This window comes from Phyllostomus discolor, chromosome X (assembly GCF_004126475.2).
Source record: "Phyllostomus discolor isolate MPI-MPIP mPhyDis1 chromosome X, mPhyDis1.pri.v3, whole genome shotgun sequence".
NCBI classification, from domain to species: domain Eukaryota; kingdom Metazoa; phylum Chordata; class Mammalia; order Chiroptera; family Phyllostomidae; genus Phyllostomus; species Phyllostomus discolor.
Genome location: NC_050198.1, coordinates 10,961,529 through 10,985,534, shown reverse-complemented (window position 1 = coordinate 10,985,534; position 24,006 = coordinate 10,961,529). Strand labels below are relative to the sequence as shown.

The 24,006-nt window shown below is 39.7% G+C and overlaps 1 protein-coding gene across 1 annotated transcript; it reads right to left on the bottom strand.

Annotated features, from left to right (window-relative positions):
- Window positions 1-450: 450 nt before the first annotated feature.
- Window positions 451-15,481, bottom strand: EIF2S3 (eukaryotic translation initiation factor 2 subunit gamma). The gene is made up of 12 exons (XM_028522671.2): window positions 15,330-15,481; window positions 14,742-14,805; window positions 13,458-13,585; window positions 13,248-13,369; window positions 11,072-11,166; window positions 9,913-10,071; window positions 8,500-8,634; window positions 6,779-6,873; window positions 5,744-5,888; window positions 4,586-4,755; window positions 4,058-4,230; window positions 451-958 (listed from the first exon to the last, which is right to left on the bottom strand). The coding sequence occupies exons 1-12, from the start codon at window positions 15,441-15,443 to the stop codon at window positions 895-897; spliced, it is 1,464 nt and encodes a 487-aa protein (XP_028378472.1). The 5' UTR covers window positions 15,444-15,481; the 3' UTR covers window positions 451-894.
- Between the last annotated feature and the right edge of the window lie 8,525 nt (window positions 15,482-24,006).

The window sequence follows — 24,006 nt, the reverse complement described above, 5'->3', positions numbered from 1 at the left end:
AGTGTGGTCTGCAAACCAAAGGGTTGCCAGTTCAATTCCCAGTCAGGGCACATGCCTGGGTTGTGGGCCAGGTCCCAAGTGGGGGCCATGTGAGAGGCAATCACACGTTGATGTTTCTCTCCCTCTTTCTCCCTTCCCTTCTCTCTAAAAATAAATAAATAAACAACAACAACAAAACACATGGACTTTTTGGCAACCCAGTATTTAAAAAAAAATGGCTAATATTAGAATCTTAAAAAATTAGGCCTGGAATAATCTTTGTCACCTATCTAGAATTACCTGGTATAACGGTATTTCCCAATGGGAGAGAGCTGTTGGATTTCAGGTGTCAACCAACACAGAAACAATTTCAAGGTTTCACAGGGCAAGGGTGAGAACTGCTGGCTCTGGTTTCGTGTTCCAGACCAGGAAGAGAGGGGGGAGAGAAAGGTGTGTCCATGACAACAGCGCTCATGCTCTGGAGGATAATTTTATTTGAATCTCTTAATTTTTTTCACTCATAATTGCAAAGATAAAGCAACATACAATATGAAACAAGGGAAGCTGGTCTTCATAATTTTGCACGCCCAAGTTTCTACTGATGTAACAATACTTTCAAGCCTGGAGCTATACTCAAAGATGAAGTATGAAAACAAGAAAAATTTTATTTCAGACAGGTTTGGTGGTACATGTGCTACATACAGCAAGAGCTGGTTGTAGCAAACAGTTTCATTTCAAACCTGCACTGATACATGATTTGAGCACGATCAAATTTCTGGTAGATTCAATGGAGGTTATATCTTCATCACCAAAAGGATGAGAGTAACAACGACTAAGGTGAAATCTATCCCCCAGCATTGCTTTGAAAATACACCCCCAGGTCGTTAATTAAAAATCTGACTTGATCCAAATTCTTCAGTCATCATCCACTGTGGGCTTGATAGTCACTCCTCTTCTTATTTGACCCCAACCAATTAAACTGCAAAATGAAAAAAAGAAAAAAAAGAAATTGTGAGGGTTTTGTCTATTTCATTATCATTACCACACAATCATTTGACATAACTGGTTTTACTTGCTTATCTGCTAAATCTGAATGTTTCCAAAACCTCCTCACCCACAAAGAAAGCTCACACTATTGTCTTAGATTCTTAGACCCAGAGAGATGGGCTCTAGCCAGAATGAATGACAGAAAAAGAAAAAAAAAAGTTGCTACTGTTGTATAAATGTGTTCATCTTCACCCTATTAAAATATACCTACTCCTTCAGAGCCACCAAGAGGAGGCTTCCCATACACCTAGGGAACCATATAAAACCCCTTTAGTCTGATATTTTTAAATAATCTCATCCTCTATCCTTTTCTCTGTGAAAAATGCTTCTTTTTATCATTTATAGTACCTCAGCACATCACGTGGCTTCAGCATGACCTTAGCTGGTAAAGGAAATTAACAGAACTAAAGGACTAGACAGTGTATTGGCAGATTACTCTCAGCAGAGGGACCTCTGCTCTCTCTCCCAATGTGAGCTCTAATCAATGACCAGGCTGGAGTTTGCTCTAATCAATGACCAGGCTGGATCGCCACCTCCACTGCAGCTTTAGAACAGAATCCACCTATGCAGGGGTTAAAACCACAATTCTAAAGACGGTAAGGATCATTCAGATGCTCTCACTTCTTTTAACAATTTTAGCATACTAGCTCATTTTTAAGCAAAGCCTAAAATTCCACTTTGGATAGATTCTTATTTTTTTTTTAACTTACTGATTTTAGACAGAAAGACAGAGATACAGACAGACATCATTTTGTTGTCCCACTTATGTATGCATTCACTGGCTGATTCTTGTATGTGCCCTGGACCATCCCGGGGCACAGAAACAGGGAAGCCTTAATGAGGGAGAAAAGGAGTAAAGAAAAAAAAAACAGAGCCACAGGTGATCTCAATAAGTATGGGGACAATCAGGACACAGGGTAGTCTGATTAAGAGGGTTTATATGAGACAAGCAGGAGGAAATGTAAAATGCACTGAAGCAGGCTTCTAGAAAGGTCCTGAGTATCAGAAAATAGTGAGAAGCTACTAGAAATTACTGAGCACAGCACAATAAACATGTCTGATTGAGCTTGGAAGTAACAAAAGGCGAACTAGGAATTAATTGAGATACCTCTAAGTGTGAAGTGATTGTAGTAGGGCTATGATGAGGTCACACTGAAGGCAAAGGGTCTAGAAACAACAGCACTTTACGGGCGATGAGCACACCTAGCACCATTTCCCACTAAAAGGAACTAGGGTTCCTTGGAGAAATGGCCAATTCTAAACTGGAGACGGGAGGTACAAGATGGCTCGGGAACATCCTGAGCCAAAAAGTTAGAAATTCTTCAAAAAAAGAAAAAGAAAAAGAAAAGAAAGAACACCAAACTGGTGGGGACACGTCAGAAAGATACAGGATCCAACATGAAGGGTCTCTCTACTGGACAATTTGGGCAGCAAAATAGTAAGGACAGAAACAAATCATAACCTATTAAATAAAATAGGGCTCCATGAGTTCATATTATAACTAGATAAGTAAAAAATGGGGAAGAAACAATGGCAATGATAAATAAGGAGTGAAGTTGGGGGCGGGTGATCACCATTTTGCAATCACTACAGTCCAGCTCAATTTAGACAGGAACCATCAGTGGACGATAAATCCAGGGTGGTGGGATTTGATGAGGGGCAAGCTACTTGCAACAGTCCCCCTATAGAATGCTTATTAGCTGCAAGGGTAAAATGAGTAACCATATAGTGAAAAACTGGACAACACCTTGAGTGCATGATCAAATTAACTTCAACGAGAAGGAGTACTCAGATACCACGTACTTCTGACTGGGATTCCCTGAGGAGACATCACCACCTATGTAAGTATTCCAGTCAAGAATACAAAACCTGCCCTGGCTGGTGTGGCTCAGTGGATTGAGAGCCAGCCTGCAAACCAAAGGGGTTGCCGGTTTGATTCCCAGTCTGGGCACATGCCTGGGTTGCAGGCCAGGTCCCCAGTAGGGGGCATGTGAGAGGCAACCACATGTTGATATTTCTCTCCCTCTTTTTCTCCTTCCCTTCCCCTCTGTCTAAAAATCAATAAATAAAATATTAAAACAACAACAACAACAAAACACCCTGAATCTAATCTTAGGAAACATCAGATAAACCCAAATTGAGGAGCAGTCTATAAAGTTACTAGCTGGTATTCTTCAAAGCTGTCAAGGTCAACACAAAGAAAGGCTGAGGAAGTTCCCAATTAGAGAGACACGAAAACTGAATGTAGTGTACGACTCAGGCTGAAAGGACATAGAGGACGTTAACTGGGGCAAGCAATGAAACTGGAATACGGACTACAGATTTTAGCGTTTTATCAACGTTAAACTTCTTTAAGTGGTTATGCGAGTATCTTTGTTTTTAGGAAATATACACTGAAGTATTAAGAGATCAAGGGGCATGACTATATATAACCTACGCCTTATACAGTTCAGAAAAATGTTCACACATACACATACAAATAAATTGTGCACTTGGGAAAAGGGAATACAGGAGTTCTGTGTGCAACTCTTGTTGATTTTCCTGTTAAGTTGAATTTATCTCCAAATGAAAGTTTTAAAAAGCCAAAGACAAGGGAAATATTGAACCAAATTCACTGGTTTTGCATAGGTGTCTATCACAAATCAGGGCTGGAAATACAGATTTCAAAGGCATCTAAATAAATAGTTGAGAGTTAAAGCCACCATAACTGTTGTATTCAAGGAAAAGTGTGCATGTATACCACCAAAAACGTTAACAAAATTGATTGCCCTTTTAAAGATTTTTTAAAATTTAGTTTTATTTCTAGACAGAGGGGAAGGGAAAGAGAAAGAGAGAGAGAAATATCAGTGTGTGGTTGTGTCTCACACTCCCCCCACCAGGGACCTGGCCCTGCAACCCAGGCGCATGCCTCGACTGGGAATCGAACCAAGGACCCTTTGGTTCACAGGCCAGCACTCAATCCATTGAGCCACACCAGTCAGGGCTGACTGGGTCTTCTTCATTAGACAGTGACAAAGGCTAATAAACTTACCGCCAATGTTTCTCAACTCTTCGGCTCAGGGCAATTTTTTCTCCTACTTCTGTGCACACAGGATTAGTCAGAACAATTTTGCCCAAATCGGCCTTGACTGCGCTGACTCTTCCTCCGGTTGACAGGGATCCTATGTTCACCATGAGCACTTCATTCTTAGACAGCTTTTGCACCTAGAAAAATAAAACGGGGGAAAATGATCCCCAAAATCGGTAAAACGCTTCCCAAAAATTACTGCTTATTTCTTTTACATCCCTGCCAACAATAGATGTCAGCAATTTCCCATTTCTGCCAATGTAATCGTACTGAGACTTTTGAAAAAAGCAAATGGGTAACTGACTATGGCACTGTGACATGTGACAGACCTTCCGCTGTTTGGTTTCACTTTAAATGGACGGACATATCAAAGCTCTCAGTGTTCAGGAAGTCAAATTTATTCACCTTTGCTTTCTTTATCCCATGGTGACTGTTAAACTAGTCTTAACACCACTGTCACTTTTGGTAACAGGAACTACAGAAAGCTCTTACCTTTGCTGCTTTTTTGTCTCCTTCGGTGCGTACACCTAGAAGCCGTCTAAGCAGGAAATAGGAGATTTCCAATTCTGTGAAGATCTCAGGTAAAGCTCCAACTGCACCAAGCACCTGCCCCACCATTCGGTCAGCCCGGCACAAAGTGGGGTCGATTTTTGTTCCAACTCCTGATATAAAATAAGATTTTATAGATATGTATATTCTAACTTTTTTTTCCCTATAAAGCTCTTTATCCCAAAACTTACTCAAGGACAGCACATACCTATAGTTTCATACCCATATTCTCATAGCCATGTAACAGCTACATAGGTGTGACAAAATACCCACTTTATGCAAAATGGAGATGTAAACTCACAGGTTAGTTGGGCATTTGTAAACAGAAAGACTGTCTTGGTTTAAATTCTAAACAAAGGGCAAAAAGGTAATAGCTGAACTCAAAAATAAGTCTGAACATCTTTAATGACAGCTGAAAACATACAAAATTTATGAGTAGTTTAACATATTCATTTGAATATGTTACATATTCATTTCTCCCCTGAAAGGATAATAAAAAAGATAGCTTAGCCCTGGCTGGTGTGGCTCAGTGGACTGAGTACCAGTCTGTGAACAGAAAGGTCACCAGTTCAATCCCCAGGCAGGGCACATGCCTGGGTTATGGGCCAGGTCCCCAGTTGGGGGTGCTCGAGAGGCAACCACACATTGATGTTTCTCTCCCTTCCCCTCTCTCTAAAAATAAATAAATAAAATCTTTAGCCCTGGCTGATGTTGCTCACTGGATTGAGTGCCAGCCTGCAAACCAAAGGGTTGCTGGTTTGATTCCCAGTCAGGGCACATGCCTGAGTTGCAGGCCAGGTTCCCAGTGTAGGGCATGTGAGAGGCAACTGCACATTGATGTTTCTCTCCCTTCCCCTCTGTCTAAAACTAAATAAATAATCGTAAATAAATAAAATCTTTTAAAAGTAAAAAAGAATTAAAAAAAAACAACACATGAAATTATCTTATAACCTTAAATCAACAGTTTAACCACATGTATGTTCTCCCATCCTATTCAATTATTAAAAATCTGTAATATATCTTTCTGGGTAATCCAATTCCCATGACGAGTACCATGATTATCTACAAATGAAAAGTGTAGGGATGACAGCAAATCCTTACCGATAAGACCTCCTGGAGCAGCATACTGAAGATCATTATGTTCCGCAAACAGTGACACAATTTTGGAAAAGATTGGCTTACACATGAGTTTTCCTTCACTATCTTTGGAAACAATACCAGGTCTGACCTCTATCTCCTGGCCCACCTGTAAAAATGTACATCAGCAATTAGAATTAATATAATTAGAATTACGGACAACACAATTCCCATTTATATACAAAAAGTCCTAACAGGAAGACCAGAAAACTGAAAAGGCAACCTTTTCTCTATTTCAAAGACCACAATTAAAAAAAATAAGAAGTGAAAGAGATCTTCCAAACCAGAACCATCAACTGTTTCCAACCACCTACCACATATGTCTATCCCCGCAAAAAAAGTGCTCCATTCTCACGAGGAGCCTATAAAGTTAGAGGTCAGGCACATTAAAAAAACATTAATAGTATACAATGACACCTACATCAAGAACTAGACACTATAAAAAATGTTGTTTTTCAATTTGGAATATCCATACTATTTTCCTGACTAAGCCCAGGGAAGTATATGATTTTCTAACCACCTCACTGTACATCTGAAACTAATACAGAATAATAATTGAATGTAAACTGTAATTGAAGAAAGAAAAAAAAACGCCAGGGAAGAACAAATAAAACAAAAACACAACAACCGCTAGACTTTGGGTAGTCAGCACACAATGGAGCATACAGAAATATTATAAAGTCATAAAAACCTGAAAATTTAAATAATGTTATTAACCAGTGTTACCTCAATTAAAAAAAAAAAAACACACAAAAATCAAAATCCAATTTAGCCCTGGCTGGTGTAGTTCAGTGGATTGAGCGCGGGCCTATGAACCAAAGGGTTGGTGGTTCGATTCCCAGTCAGGGTACATGCCTGAGTTGCAGGCCAGGTCCCCAGATTGGGGTGCATGAAAGGCAACCACACACTGATGTTTCTCTCCTTCTCTTACCCCTTCCCTTCCCCCCTCTCTAAAAATAAATAAATAAAATATTAAAAACACAAAACAAAACAATTTACCTTTAGCACTCCTTTTAGAATACTACCACCAGCCACACCACCCTTAAGGTCATCAACCTCACAGCCAGGTTTGTTGACATCAAAGGACCTAATAACTAAAAGAAAACAGAGTAAAGCCAATTCTGTTAATTTTAACATCAGAGAAAATATTATTTTCTAACTTAACTTTCCTAAAATAGTAGACACATCAGATTTACAACATAAGGGTGACTTCGTGACAAAATCTAATATTATTACTCCAACTAAGTATACTGCAGCCTTACTTAGGACGGGAAAGTAGAAATAACTTCAAAGATCAGTGATAGGAGGCATTTTATGATATATCAATACTACAGAGTGTCACACAGCTATTAAAGAATGTAGAACCATATGTAATAATATGGGAGGATAACCTTCATGTACTATTAAGGGGAAAAAAAAAACCCCTATTTACTAAAGTAATACACAGTATGATCCCACTTCCACAAACAAAAACTAAAACAGCCCTGGCCCAAGTGGCTCATGTCGGGGGAGCATTGTCTCCTAGATCAGAAGGTCACCTGTTCGAATCTCAGTGAGGGCACGGACAACTATACCCCAGTTGGGACACGTATGAGAAAGCAACCACTCAATGTTTCTCATATTGATGTTTCTCTCTCTCTCCCCCCCATAGCAATGAAAAAATGTCCTTGGGTGAGGATAAAAAAAAGATTAAAACAAAAAGCATGATATGAACAAAGAGAGGGATGGGAATAATATACACCAACTGTTTACTTCGGTTACTTTAGGGCTGAGGGGCTAGAAGTGGGAGGTAGGAAAACCATGGACTTTTATTTCCATATATCCCTGTATTATATGATTTCTGAAATAAAAATTTAGTTTTAAAACTACACAACTACTCTAGGAACTACATGACTAGCACTTAGGTCCCGAGCGCAGTGTCTCTGAACAGAGGGTACACGTTGCAATAATCCAAGAGACCCTTCTCATAACACACAGGTGGGCCTTGAGTGAAGGCCCAGAAAGGCTCAAATGTCTGTTTTGAAAAGGCTCCTACATCTCTGGGTAGAAATCACAAGCTTAGATGATCAAATTACACCAACATTGATAGTATGAACTTAAGTAAAAGTGAAAGGGACATGAAAATCTTCATTAATAGCCCTAGCTAGTGTGGCTCAGTGGACTGTGTGGCTCAGTGGACTGAGTGCCAGCCTCCGAACCAAAGGATCACCAGTTCAATTCCCAGTCTAGGGGACATGCCTGGGTTGCAGGCCAGGTTCCCATCAGGGGCTGTGCGAGAGGCAACCACACACTGTTGTTTCTCTCCCTCTCTTTCTCCCTCCCTTCCCTCTATAAAAATAAAGATCTTAAAAAAAAAAAAAAGAAGATCTTCATTAATGGTACAATGAAATCATTTGTACGAGTTCTAATATCCTGTTTCAGACTACAATATAATTCCATAGAGAGTACTGTATTATTCACCTTGATCACATAATATGCCATATACTGAACACAAAAAGGTAAGAGTTCCTTCTATATTTAGGACTCTGTTCCTCAACCAGTAATGCAATCTAGTACTGCCAATACGATCTCAAAATCCATCAATTTCAAAGTAATTTCTATGAAGATTATAACTCATCATCACCTCTGCAGAAAGAGAAAATAGTAATAAATACTCTAAAGGGAGAAACACCAATGTAGAAAAGATCCAATAAGAATTAAAGACAAATCCTATCACTTACCAATAAGTCGGGGTTCTGAAGTAAAATCTCTTGGGGGTACTGGAATTTTCTTTACTATGTACTCACAGACAACTTCAATATTGTATTTCAGCTGAGCAGAAATTGGAATAATAGGAGCTCCTTCTGCTACTGTACCTATAGGACAAGATTCAGCAAAGTTAGAATTCTTCGATTTTACAAAGCTTGTTCTATACGTGTTACATGAAACTGTTAAAATTTTAAATATATTCATAAATACATTAATATTAAAATGACAAAACTGTTTAAAGGAATAAAATATTAACACTCCTGGGAAAAAGCACTTTACTAGTTGAAAGATTTCTAATAACATGTAATTAACCTTCCAATAAATGTCAAGGTAAAATTACAGACTCTTTGCTAAGCAAAGACTGCTGCACATATAATATTTGCTCCTTATTAATTATATGTCAAACAGGCTGGTCAAAGAAATGGAACAAACATAATTAGATTTCAATCAATATGACTTATTCTTTTTCATCATGATAGGACTGAGTTCATGAGAAGTCAACCTTTCTAAGAAAACCAAAGCTGAGAGAGAATCATGTCAACAGTGAGATGTATCATGTTTGGCCCTGGCAGGGTGGCTAAGTTAGTTGCAGTGTTGTCCCATATACCAAAAGGCTGTGGGTTTGATTTCTGCTTAGGACACATGCCTAGGTTGTGGATTCGAACCCCAGTAGGTACACGTATGGAAGGCAACCAATCCATGTTTGTCTCTCTACAATCAATAAAATATATCCTCAGGTGAGATTAAAAAAAAAAAAGATGCATCATGTCTTTCCCTGAAATGAAAAACACTCCACTGTTAGAGAAAGGGACCAGAAAGATTAAATAAATGATCATCAGTCCCCATTCTCAAAGTAGCTACCCAATAAGAACAATTTAAGACCTATTTTTTTTAATGCTTTTGTTCATTTTACTACCACTGAGGAGGCGTTTTTAAAACTGACAGCTTCCAGAATATGAGTTCACTTCTAACTTTCAAGCAGCAAAAATATACTTTAGTCCAGGGGTGTACAACCTTTTGGTGTCTCTGGGCCACACTGGAAGAAGAGTTGTCTTGGGCCACACATTTAATACACAAACACTAATGAAAACAAAACAAAAATCTCATAATGTTTTAAGTAAATTCACAATTTTGTTTTGAGGGGCATTCATAGCCATCCTGGGCTACATGCAGCCTGCAGGCCAGGGGTTGGACACCCATGCCAGTCTATCAAATTCAGAAACAGATTTCACTAGTGGTAGGCAAAGAAAAATAAGACTTAAGGCCCTTAAGTTTATCCTGTTTTAGATACTCTATTATATTAAGAGTTAAATTAACATCTGGTTTCTGGATTAAATGGCTCTCAAAGTGATTCACAGATGTATTAAGATACCATGGTGTCTTACCTTGTACAAATGCAAGGATCTGTTCATACTGTTCCTTGGCCTGGCTTTCTTTTACCAAATCGATTTTATTTTGTAGAATCAAAATATGCTTCAGTTTCATGATTTCTATAGCAGCCAGGTGTTCAGAAGTCTGAGGCTGAGGACAAGACTCATTACCAGCTAGATGATGAAGAATAAAACAGATGCATGAGAATTAGCTGGAAATACTTCCCAGAAGAGGCAAATCCCTAAGAGATAGAAATCAGATTAGTGGTTGCCCATTGTGAAGATAACCAACAGTGTATTATAAAGAAACAGGCATGTTTTGTCAGGCACTCCAATGATCATCCTCTCTAAGCAGTGATGTTCAGCTGTCCTGTACTATATCTATCTGGCATACTTTTAAGAAATTATATTCCATAGCAACAAATCCCTCAACAGTGCATATAAGGAAGGTAGCACCACCTTAGCCTTGAAAATCCCAATTCAGGCCTAGACTTCTACCCTTATTAAGAATGAGATTTGCATCTAAATAAAAACATTATATTGTTCTGGGCAGTGTGGCTCAGTGGTTCAAGTGTCATCCCATAGACCGAAGGGTTATGAGTTTGATTCCTGGTCCAGGCACATGCCTGGGTTGCAGGTTCGGTCCCTGGTCAGGTTGTGTGTGAGGGGCAACCTATCGGTATTTCTCTCCTGCATCAATGTTTCTGTCCCTCTCTCTCTTCCTCTCTCTCTAAAATCTGTGGGCATGTCCTTGGGTAAGGATTTTAAAAAACAAACAAAAAGAAACATTATATATCAGTGTTATAGTGGACAGCTCAGAGACAAAAAAAAAAAACAACAAAAAAACAAATAAACCACCTAAACCCAAACATGTACTTTTACTTAAATTTAAAATAAACCATTTCATGTGATCTGAGTGGGGAAAATGAATTACTGACTTTTTAAAATATTTACTACCATATGAATTCTCATAAGACATCCAACCTTGGTCTGCCTTGTTTAACATTTTGTGATAGTCGGTAGGCAGGGATGCTGTCCTGGATTTCACGTTAGTTTCCATTCATGTCACCCTTAGGTAATGGGTATGGCCCTTAAAGGCCTTAGTTCCCCTTTAAATATTTCATCTTGGATTTGTCCCACATTGATTTGTCCAAATCAATTCTGATGTATTTACCTATCAACAGGAGAGCTGCATCCATCACTGCTGCACCGTTCAGCATAGTAGCCATCAAAATATCATGGCCAGGACAGTCAACAAAGGAAACATGTCTAACAGTGGAGAAATAGCAGTCAGTCCCAGATCAATCAATACTTCGAGATGCAAGTTACGGATTTCCCAAAATTAAATCACTTTACACGCAGAACACATTACATATAAAGATGGAATAAAAATACTGAAATAATTCTTACTACTATAAAGTCAAGTGGTTACATACAAGACTTGGTGTTTTTAGACCTTGGAAATAAGATTACCTACTTGCTGAGAGTCAAATCACTGCAGGTCACTGCAAAGTAAATGAAATTGGCTATGTGATAGCTACAAATAACCCAAGAGCCAGAAACTCCCAAATCCAATTAAAGTAAATATGGTAGAGTAATATATAGGGAATGCCATGTATACGAAAGCTAAAACAGTGTTAACATAATGGGCATTGCCATCTGAAAAAATAATTTGCCAAAATTTTCTCCAGCACCTTGAAAAGCTGCAATTGCTAGTCTGAATTGGACGTGGCGGCACTATTTAAAACAAACCAACAAACCTGTATTACTCATTCAGAACCATTATGTTTAAAAAATGCATGCTTGCTCTGGCTGGTGTGGCTCAGTGGATTGAGTGCCAGCCTGCAAACCAAAAGGTCACAGGTTGATTCCCAATCAGGGCACATGGCTGGCTTGGGGGTGGGCAAGACGCAACCACTGATGTTTCTTTTGCATATTGATGTTTCCTTCCTTAAGGAAGGAAACAAATAAATAAAAATCTGTTTTTTATTTATTTTCAGAGAGAAGGGGAAGGGAGAAAGAGAGGGAGAAAAACAACAGTATGTGGTTGCCCCTCACACACCTCCAACTGGGGACCTAGTCCACAACCCAGGCATGTGCCCTGACTGGGAATTGAACCACAGACCTATCAGTTTGCAGGCAGGGACTCAATCCACTGAGCCACACTAGCCAGGGCTAAATAAAATCTTTTTTAAAAAAGTGTATGCTCATACTGTCATTATCTAAAACATGGATCAGCAAACTTATGGCCCTTAGGCAAAATACAGCCCAGTGTCACAGCACTCAAGCACACACTGTCTGTGTCTGCTTTCATTACACGAGAGCAGAGCGGGGTTGCTAAAACAGAGAACTCATGGCCCGCAAAGCAAAAATATTTACTCTCAGGCCCTTTAGAGAAAAAGTTTGCTAATCTCTGATCAGGGCCCATGGTATGATGAGACAAGTGAAACACTTGGGTGCAAAATTTAAGGGAGTGACAGGAATCTTAGTAATCAAGATAAAATAATATTTAAATTTAATATTGTCAAAAACCAAAATTAGTGCCAAAAACCCATGATAAAACATCAAAATCTTAAATGAAAAAAGGATCGGTAACAATGCTGTGCTGAATCCAAAACAAGAAAAAGTGATATTGAATAGAAGAGGGAAAAAAACCCCACAGTAATTTCAAGCCCATCCTTATTTGAACAAATGATATTGTTTATCACAATTTCTTTCAATTAATTAAAAAAAACATTGCTTAAAATATTACTTATCTTAACTACTAAGAGTTTTCAGCGTCCCCTCTCCCCCTTAAATTTTGGGCCCAAGGCAAAGGCCTTACTCACCTCTCCCTAGTCCCAGCCCTGACCCTGATCTAAAATCTCTTTGTGGAGCATCCCCAATCCCCCAAAACATCACTAGGTTGATATTAGTACCCTCTGATAAGGAATCAGAAGACACAGCCATATTCATAAAATAGATGGCTAACAAATCCACGTACTTGAGAAGTAATTAAGAATGGCTTTGTTCCCCTGCCTCCCCAAGAACAGAAACAGTGCTGTTTAAAAGAAATTTAGGAAGCCTGACAAGAAAAATCCCTTAAATCCAATAAGCTGTGTTTCCCTCCATTCCATTTTGCTTATATGATACTTTTCCTTTGGAGAACTTGCACATAAATAAGTATCTTAGATTTAAATACCTGACTTTTCAAATTATTGTCATTATAGCCACTATCAACATAAAATAATGGAAAAATAACAAAACCACTCAGCAATTAGGTTCACTGTTTAATCCCCAGTTAAATATTTGAAAAAACACCGACTGCAAGACAATAAAATATAAAGTGTTTTTAGCACCAAAGAGGTCACCTGACTAATTTGAAGTTCCCTTTGGTCCCTGGAATGTCTGTGGGGAACTCATCAGGTGTACTACTTCCACAGGATCGGTAACATTCTGGCCGAGGACAGCTTGGGTCATCAAGTTTATAAATCTAAAAGTTTCAATGAAAAGAAGATTTGGGTATGTTATCTGAACATTCCAATTAAAGTTAATTCCTAGTTCCACAGTACGCAGCTCACCTTGGCATTAGCATATCCAAGCTTGATTGTAATGTTTCTTTCGAGTTCATTTTTGAACCTGACAGTGTGAACTCCAGAAATAGCTTTTACAACTGTGGATTTCCCATGAGCTACATGACCAATTGTACCTACAGACAAAGTTCAAGAAATTAATTCACACACGCACAATTGCACGAATTTTTTCCCCCAAATACTGTTAAGAGTAGAAAACCCAAAGCCATAACTCATTATAAATATCCATGTAAAACCAGCAGTCACTTCAATTTTTAATCCTACATATTCTTTTCTATTAAAAACGTATTCTGAGACAGGAATGAAATGAATTTTCCATGCAACTGATAACCCTGTTCACAATCCATACTCAGTACCCTGGCTGGGTGGCTCAGTTGGTTGGAGCATCCTGTGTACCAAAAGGTTGCAGCTTTCATCTCTGATTGGACCATGTATGGGAAGCAACTGATCAATGTTTCTCTCTCTTCCTTCCTCTCTCTTTAAAACCAATAAATACATCTTTAGGTGAGGGTTTAAAAAATTATTTTCAAAACCCCCCGCATATTCAGCATACTAAAAACTATTCACCTCATGTTTTTAATCACAGAAAAGACTGCCTTCATTTAAAATAAACATTCAATAAAAATATATGTCTTGTATATTCAGAAACTTTCCAGCATTCCCAAAGTGAGATACATAGGTATGATGAGCCCAACCAAAAAGCATCCATGAAAATGAGAAAACAACTCAGGTTTAATTACGGTAATGCTATCAAGGGCAGCACAAGTCTTACAACTTTTTAATAGCCTGATGGTAGAACCTTACTTTTAACTAGGTTTTACTGTGCTGTTTGTACAGACTCTCAAATACCCCATATTTGCACTCAGTCGACTAACTTCTTCTCTAAAGTTCTAGGTGTCAATTAAGAAAAAAAAATACTGTACTTAATAATGGCCTACATATCAAATAAAACTTTCAAAAACTCTGCCCCTGCAATAACTCTGTGGCGAGTATAGGCACATTTTTACTTCTTCCTTAAGGTGCTAAACGACTATCACCTTATGCTATTAAACTTCTCATAGGTCTGTACCTTTTTTTTCCTTACCTAGTCTGTAAGCTAGGCATGGACAACATGTTTCCCCCCAAAATCTAGCAGGTGCTTTGCTCACAAGCACTCAACATCTCTTTGAATATTTGCATCTTCATATAATTCAGATAATCACACAAAGGGAGAGGTTAGAATCACTTGCCAGAGATCAAGCAACTCAGGTCTCCAATAAGTTCTTATCTTACCTATATTAATTGTGGCTTGTCTGCTGATAACTTCGTGTGAAAGTGGAGTCAATTTGCTAACATCCTGCAATCAAACATTTTACTTTTATTTTTAATCACTGTACAAAAGGCAAGTCACAACTTTTCCTTTGACTTTACATGTGACCTACAGCTCACCACCACGTAAACAGCTGTCTCCTACTTCTAAAGCGCTTTTCTTGTATAAACAATCTTGTACTCTGATGACCGAGAGGCTTTAAAAGTCCCTCATCGTTACAAGAAACTACACCTCCATTCACTATAGGAAATGTACAGGCCCGAGACCGCCCAATCTTGACAGCATTAGCACTGAGGATAGTGTAGACACTCCCTTCCCAGACCTTCATAAGTGACAACCTTAACGACGTTCACGTTCCACGATCTCACACCCCACTGCCCAGCTCGCGGACTCGCCGAGGTGCAGGTGGCGGCGCCAGCTCGGCTTACCACCTCCCTCTTAAAGCTAGCCATGCTCCTGACAGCTCGGAACTGCTTCGTCTCAACGCCCCCGGGAGGCCCTGTCATCCCCCTTCCGAGTTCACTCCGCATCCTCCCAAATTGAAACATTACCAATGTAGCAAGATCTTGGCGAGAAAGATGCGGCTGGCCGAGAGTCACGCCAGCCTCGCCCCCCGCCATCTTGCCCGGAGAGGAAGGAAGTGGGCGCGGCAACAGCCTCTCCATACATTACACAGAGAGGGAGGGGAGGAGCGAAAGCGGGACGGCAGACTAGGGCCCAGGCCGGGGACAGGAGGATGACCGGTGCGGCAGAACCTCACTGCTTGGACTTTTTCCTGATTGAGTTCATATAGTACTTGCCGGTAGGATTACTAGAAAACACGAGGCAAAGTTTCGGGGTCTATTTGCTGCAGACTTGTTGGTTTTTTTGTGCAGGCAAGACTGAGGGCAGCCCCAAAAAAGGCCCCTGGCTAGGCGGGTGAAATTAACCTCGCGCGCGCTTGCGCGGGAGAAGCCGTTTCCGTTTCCCGTGGGGATAGCCGGAAGGGTTTCCCAGAACCTGGGAACCTTAACTAGGATGTGAGGACAGACTGTGGGAATGTCTTTCTTTACCAATTTCCGCAATTTAATACGGCGAGGTCGGCTTGGGTCCGGCCCACCTGTGACGGAGCTATTGGCTGGGAAGAAGCCACGCGCAGAGCTGGCAACGTTCACTGCGCCTTGCGTCACCGAGCAGACGGCGGGGAGGGCGCCCTCGCGCGGAGGTTCCGCGGCTTAAGAATGGCAAAAACAGAGTCTAATAACTTGTTTTGGGAGAGAGGTTTCTAGTGCTAGGGAGATGGTCCGTGATGGCGCTAGAATCGAGTTAAGATAGAAGCTGGGTGTCCTTAAGAGCACCCGAAGAAAATGCAGACAACTGTACTTGAACAATAATAAAATAATTAATTAAAAAATATTGTAATAACTATATATGTACCCAGATAGGCATTTGAAAGACTGGGGTCCACTCTCTAAAGCACATGATTTTCTAACCACTCTGCTGTATATAGGAAACTAATACGGAAGTTGTTGAATGCAAATTGTGTAAAAATTTAAAAATACATACAATAAAAATAAAATACAAGGTCACCACTAACAAAAAAAAAAAAAAGAGCGCCCAAAGAGGGCTTTTTTTTGTTTTTTAAAGCTGATCCAAGAACACCCACTTATTTAATAGACACATTACCCCTAAATAGGCATTTTGAAATTTAAAGATTTTTGAGCCTTAGTCCTTTTCTTCATCCAATATTAAAAAGAATGCAAGCTTTTTTAAAAAATGTATTTTAATTGTTGTTCAAGTATGGTTTTCTATTTTTTACTCCCATCCCAGCCCACCCACCCAGAAGAATGCAAGTTTTCTTTCTCCCTCATGCCTTTATGCTTTACAAATTTTCCATCATTAACAGGTACTCATTCTAGCCAGAAAAAAAAAAATGTAAGGAGAGGTGAAGAAGAATTGAGGTTACCTGTGTTAACTGAATACTTAAGTAAGATTAAAATGAATATGTTTTCATAAATTTTAGGTACAACAGTTTACTTGAAGTAGGAAGTTATGTTTCAATAAATGCATTTATTGGTTAAGTGATGGTAGAAACTGTACAATGCATTGTATTTGGGTGGAGGCATTTAGTTCTACATTTAGGAACTTACAAACTTATAAATTTAGAATTTATCTTACTTTGTAAATAGTTGTACCAACCAATTCAGAAAGCCCATCGAGGTGATAAAAATGTGGAATTAGTGGTGATAGATACTACATTATGAATACACTAAAAACCAGTGAATTGTACAATTTAAAGGTGGGTGAATTATATCAATAAAATATATAACTCATTGATAACAAAATATATGCTTCATTGTCAGAAATTTTTGGAAGTAGAAACGTCACAGGAAATAATGTCATTAATAAGAATACTAGTAGTTAAACATTGGCACTGACTTGACAAGTATTAATTTAATCTGTAAAAGAGGCTGATGAGGTATATACTTTTTTTGAGATATTATTGTTACCATTATTTAATATTACCATTTGACAGGTGAGGAAGCTTGAGTCCTAAAAACATCAGATAACATATGATTCCACAGCTAGTAAGTAGCAGAGCAGGAATTCATAGGCAATTACAAGCATGCTCTTTTTAGAAGACGGAATTTTAAAAAATTTTTATTTATTCATTTTTAGAGAGGGGAGAAGAGAAGGAGAAAGAAAGGGAGAGAAATATCAATGTGTGGTTGCCTCTCATGCACCCCGTACTGGGGACCTGGCTTGCAACCCAGACATGTGCCCTGACTGGGAATCTAACTGGCCACCCTTTGGTTCGCAGCCAGCACTCAATCCACTGAGCTACACCAACCAGGGCAGAAGATGGAATTTTTTGAGATAAGATTTGCATACCATAAAATTCACCCGCTTTAAATATACAATTAAGTAATTTTTTAGTAAATGTACAGAGTTGTGCAACTATCTCCACAATCCAGATTTTGAACATTTCATTCAGTCCCAAAGAGATCCTGAGTATACATTTGCAGTCAATCCTCATTTTTATTTCTGGCCCTAGGTAACCACTAATGGTCTTTCTGTCTCTATAGATATGCTTTCTCTGGACATATTATTTAAGTAAAATCATACAATATGTGGTCTTTTGCTTCTGGCTTCTCTCAGCATAATGGTTTTGAGGTTCATCCATGTTGTAGCATCTATCAGTAGTAGGTAGTCCATTCCTTTTTATTGCCGAATATAATCTCATTTTATAGATATACCACGTTTTGTTGATCCATTCACCAGTTGATGGATATTTATTTTGTTTTCACTTTTGGCTACCGTGAATACTAAGTGCTATGAACATTCATGTACATGTTTTTGTTATTGTGAGTAATGCTGCTATGAACATTTGTGTACAAATTTTTATGAAAACATGCTTTCATTTCTCTTGGTAAATATCAAGTTGTGTAATTGCTGAATCCTATGGTAAATATATGTTCAACTTTTGAGGAATAGCCAAACCTTTCCAAAGTGGCTGCATCATTTTACATTCCAACCAGCAATGTATGAAGGCTGCAGTTTCTCCACATCTTCATCAACTTGATATCACACTATCACAATATCATAGCTTGATATTGTATTTTTTATTATAGACATTGTAGTACATGTGGTTTTAATTTGCACCTCTCTAATGACTAATGATGTTGAACATCTTTTCTATACTTATGAGTTCATTCATATCTCAAGCCCATTTTTAGGCCCTGGCTGGCTGTAGCTCAGTGGATTGAGCTCGGGCTGCAAACCAAAGCATCACAGGTTTGATTCCCAGTCAGGGCACGTGCCTGGGTTGCAGGCCACGGCCCCCAGCAACCACACGTTGATGTTTCTCTCTCTCTCTCTCTTTCTCCCTCCCTTCCCTCTCTAAAAATAAAGAAATAAAATCTTAAAAAAATTTAAAAAAAGATTAAAAGCAGTATATGTTTAAAAAACCCATTTTTAAATTGGGTTGTTTATCTTACTGAGGTGCAAAAGATTTTATAATTTTTTAAATCCTCACCCAAGGATAAGTTTTTATTGATTTTAGGGAGAGGGGAAGGAAGGGAGAGAAAAATATCAATCGGTTGCCTCCTGTATGCACCCCAACCTGGGATTGAACCTGAAACCTACGTATGTGCCCTGACCTGGAATTGAACCCATGACCACCCCAACCCAGGATTGAACCTGAAACCTACGTATGTGCCCAGACCTGGAATTGAACCCATGACCACCCCAGCCCAAGATTAAACCTGAAACTTACGTATGTGCCCAGACCTGGAATTGAACCCATGACCACCCCAGCCCAAGATTGAACCTGAAACTTACGTATGTGTCCAGACCTGGAATTGAACCCATGACCACCCCAGCCCAAGATTGAACCTGAAACTTACGTATGTGCCCTGACCTGGAATTGAACCCACGACCTTTTCTGTATACAGGACTATTCTCCAAACAACTGAACCACCCAGCCAGGGCAGAGGTGCAAGAGTTTTAAAATATTCTGGACATAAGCCCTGGCTGGTATGGCTCAGTAGATTAAGTGCCAGTCTGCAAACCAAAGGGCTGCAGAATCAATTCCCAGTCAGCGCACACACCTGGGTTGCAGGCCAGGTCCCCAGCAGGGGGCATGTGAGAGGCAACCACACGTTGATGTTTCTTTACTCTCTTCCTCCATCCCCCCCTCTAAAAATAAATAAAATCTTTTGAAAAATAAAATATTCTGGACATAAGTCTTTATCAGATACATGATTTGTAAATGTTTTCTTCCAGTCTGTAGCTTGTCTTTTTATTTTCTTAATGCTGTCTTTGAAGAAAGAGCAAAAGTTTTTAACTCTGAAGTCCAATTTATTTCTTCTTTTATGAATCATGCTTTGGTATCATATTTAAGAACACTTTGCCTAACCCAAGGTTACAAACATTTACTCCTGTGTTTTCTTCTGCAAGGGTTTTAGTTTTAGCTTGCATATTTAGGTCTCTGGTGTATATTGAGTTAAGTTTTGTGTATAGAGTCTGGTAAGGGTTTCACTCCATCTTTTTTCCATGTGGATATCCAATTGTCCCAGCAGTATTTGTTGAAAAGACAGTCCTTTCCTTATTGAATTGCCTTGGCACTTTCTTGAAAATACTCATAACTTGACCAAAAACTGACAATAAAAGGATTTATTTCTGGACTCTGTATTCCACTGTTCTATATCTCTGTCCTTATGCCAATACCACACTGTCTTGATTTCTGTCATTTTATATAGTACATTTTGAAACTGGAAAGTATGTCCTTTAACTATGTTCTTTTTCAAAATCCTTTTGGCTTTTCTAGAGCCTTTGCATTTCCATACAACTTTTAGAATCAGCTTGTGAATTTCTGCATGAAAACCTGCTGGGATTTTGCTAGGGATTGTCCTGAATCTGTAGATCAATTTGAAGAGAATCACCATCTTGACAATATAGAGACGTCCAGTCCCAACAGGCCATTCTGCCTCACCTATGCTTAGCATTCCAGTGCCCCTCTTGACAGTGCTGCTCTTCTCCCAGGTCTTTGGACAGTGTGAAGCTCAGCTGGCCTTGAAGGCAGGCCTGGGCCCCCCGCTGTTCACGTGCACTTCCCCTGCTTGCACTTCAGCTACCCCGCCCCAAGCTGAGGCCACCAGAACTGACTTAACGTAAAGTCCCTCTCTGCCCTGTATCAGGACAAAGACATTTTGTCCTGAGAGCTATGCAATCACTGTTTTTTAAAAGAACTTAGTTTTAGAACTAATAAATAACTTCAGAGCCTAGATTCAATCCCATCTCTATCCTTAACCACAGTCCCCAAGTCCTAAAGCTGTGTTTCTGGCAACACTAATTACTGGAGGCTTTCCGCTCCCCCCCCCCACTTCCTTCATGGTGCAAATACCATATAGTAGCTCCCACTCACCTCGGCCCTGGCGCTCACCCTTAGGATGTGTACGTGTTTGCATGCACATCTACTGAAATGCAGTCCTTATGAATATGTGGCTTGTATCTGCAGGCTTCTAAAGTAAAGCATTGCTTTTTACTGGTTCAGATGGAACAGAAAAATAACTCGGGGGGAAAGTGTTCTTTTTAGCATTTTCATTTACAAGGGGGCATTGTCTATGATGTGTTTCAAAGTAAATATATGCCATTAAAATTGTGATATTAATGATCATTTTTGATTGATAGTGGATGTCTAATAATTTACTGTTCGTTTCCATCTGGCTTAGCATACCACATTCTTTGTTTTACTTTTATCTCACTGGCTACTCCTCTGTCTCCTTGACAGTCCTCTATCTTCTCCAGGATAACTCCCTCATCCAGGTGTCTCCCAAGGCCCTGTCCTTCCTCTCCTTACGCTCAGCACCTTGGGAACTTCACCAATACCTCATGAGTATGTGGCTTGCATGTTGAGGCTTCTGAAGCATAGTATATTTTTCATTGGTTCACAAGGAGCACAAAAATGATTAACGTTTTAAAAGTTTTGTTCATAGAGACAAAGAACAGACAGACAGCTATCAGAAGGGAGGGAAGTAGGGGGGCTGGGTTAAGTAGGTGAAGGGATTAAGCAAAGCCAAACAAAACAAAGCAAAACAAAAAAACTCAGACACAGATAACACTGTGGTGATTACCAGAGGGGAAGGGGGGCGGTGGCAGGTAGAAGAGGGGAAAAGGGAGATAAATGGTGATGGAAGGAGGCTTGACTTTGGCTGGTGAACACAGTACAATATACAGATGATGTATTATCGAATTGTACACCTGAAACCTATAAATTTTATTAACCAATGCCACCCCAATAAATTCAATAAACATTTTAAAAAATTTTGTTCGTTTTAATGTTTTCATTTTCAAGGGGCTTTGTCTACACTGTATTTCAAGGTAAATATATTTAGCTAAAGTGGGGACATTCATTGCATCTTTTATTGATGGTGGATATTTAGTACCTGCCTCTCCAGGGTACAACATATGGCACTCTGGTCTCCTAGACCAGTCCCCTATGTTCTCCTGGATGGCTCCCTACCCTTGGCAGAGCCCAGGGCTCAGCCCTTGCAACCCTCTCCTTTCCCTCCGCCCCTTCACACTTGCTCCTCTTGAAGTCTTCCAGATCTCAGGAAGTGACAAGTCCATCCTTCCAGTACCTCAGGCCAGAAACGGCAACATCCTCTACACCTCTCTTTCCTTTCTCCCTACATTCAGGAAATCCTGTTGGCTCTTCCTTCAAAATATTTGCAGACTCTAGCCACTTCTCACTGTCTCCGCTGTAGCCTGCATTTCACTCCATTGGTGGAACAGTATCCTTATCTGGCACCCTGCTTCCCCATGTCTGCCTAAATTCTTATTTTTTTTTAAATTTTTACTTATTTTTATTTTTAGGGAGAGAAGGGAGAGAGAGAGAGAAAGAGAGAGAGAGAGAGAAACATCAATGTGTGGTTGCTGGGGGTTATGGCCTGCAACCCAGGAATGTACCCTGTCTGGGAATCGAACCTGGGACACTTTGGTTCCCAGCCCGCGCTCCATCCACTGAGCTACGCCAGCCAGGGCTTCTAAATTCTTATTTTTTTTAAAAAAACAGCCTATATTTTTGCATAATCTTTCCAGTGTTTTTAAAAAAGATTTTATTTATCCATTTTTAGAGAGAGAGGAAGGGAGGAAGAGAGGGAGAGAAACACCAATGTGTGGTTGACGCCCCATCAGGGACTGGGAATCAAACCAGAGACCCCCTGGTTTGCAGGCCAGCACTCAATCCACTGAGCCACACCACCCAGGGCTCCAGTGTTTTTTCTTTCAGTTTTATTGAGATATAATTGACATATAGCACTGTATAAGTTTAAGGTGTACAGCATAAGTTGACCTACATATTCTGTGAAATGACAACCACAGCGAGTCTAGTAAATATCTGTCATCCCATAGGTACAAGAAAAAAAAAGGTTTTTTTCCCTTGAGATGAGAACTTCTAGGATCTACTGTCTTCGCAACTTTTAAATACACCGTACGGCAGTGTTAGCCACAGCCGCCACGGTGTACATTACATTATGCCTAAATTCTATAATTTACACAGAAGCCTGAGTGTTAATCATATTGCTCCTCTGGTCAAAGCCTCCCAATGGTTCCCAAGTTCTCAAGGAGCAAAGACTTTACAGTAGCCTACGAACTTTTACACAGTCTGGTCCCTCATCTCTTCAAGTCAAGGCTCAAATGACATCCCCTACCCAAATCTTACTAGTTAGAATTGGCACACCCCTCCCCCCTGACACTCCTAATCTCTTTCTCAATCTGCTCTATTATTTCCCATAGCATTTGCCACATTCTAACAGGCCATATAATTTATTTATTTTGATTATTGCCTGATTTATGTAATCGTAAGAAGGCATGGATTTTCATGTGTTTGGTCACTGATACCCAGGGATTAGAACAGGACTTGGCACATAGTAGGCACTCATAAATGTTTATGGCATGAATAAGTATATTAGTATAGATCACAGATGAACAATTTATGGAATTAAGGAGTAAAAATATGCAACAGTGTGAAGATCATTTGCTGTGTTCATCAGTGTAACCTGGTACAGTGGAGCATGGAGTGAGAGGCAACACAGGAAGGGAGAAGCCCTGATTGCCACAGTCTATATTCTGTAGCCTTCCTGATTTTTGCTTTTTTCCTTCCTCTCCCCTTCTTGCATCCTACATTGTAACCTTACCAAACTATTCATGGTTCTCTAAATAAAGGTGCCATACTGTCTCTTCTAAGCCCGGAACTACTGTCCTGTGGGTATCCTTTACTCCCTTCCTTACCTTCTCCCCTCTGGACTGAACTTAGACAATACTGCCTCTGAGAAGCTGTGCTTGACCCTCAAAAGCTCCGATTACATCCCCCCTTTATACTTACTCACAGAGCACCCCATGTTGCCTAAACCTGTCACAGTGTGTTGAGGACTCTGATACTGAACCTGAATGTTTCTGAACCCGGGTGCAAAGCAGTTATCCTAACAACAGCCAGCAGAGAACTGTTTCCTATGACTTTAGGGATGGAAATGAAATAGGAAGAAGCATTTGGTTCCAGGAGGAATCACATTGTTGAGTCTTCTTGGCCATGTAGATATAAGTCATGTTATCAATTCATTTTCCTTGAGGTAACTCTGCACATTAGTGAAATAACACAAATGTAAATATTTCAGACACACTGTTTCATGGGGGCAGTGCCCTCTGAAGGGTTTTTGCTTATTTTTGCACTTACATCACTTTTGGATA

Coding starts and splice junctions, on each gene's coding strand:
- EIF2S3 (XM_028522671.2), bottom strand. CDS start 15,443: ATGGAGAGGCTGTTGCCGCGCCCACTTCCTTCCTCTCCGGGCAAGATG. Junction 13,586..14,741: donor ACAAGCCACAATTAATATAG/GTAAGATAAGAA, acceptor CTTTGTCTGTAG/GTACAATTGGTCATGTAGCT. Junction 6,874..8,499: donor TTCAGAACCCCGACTTATTG/GTAAGTGATAGG, acceptor GTTTTCTTTTAG/TTATTAGGTCCTTTGATGTC.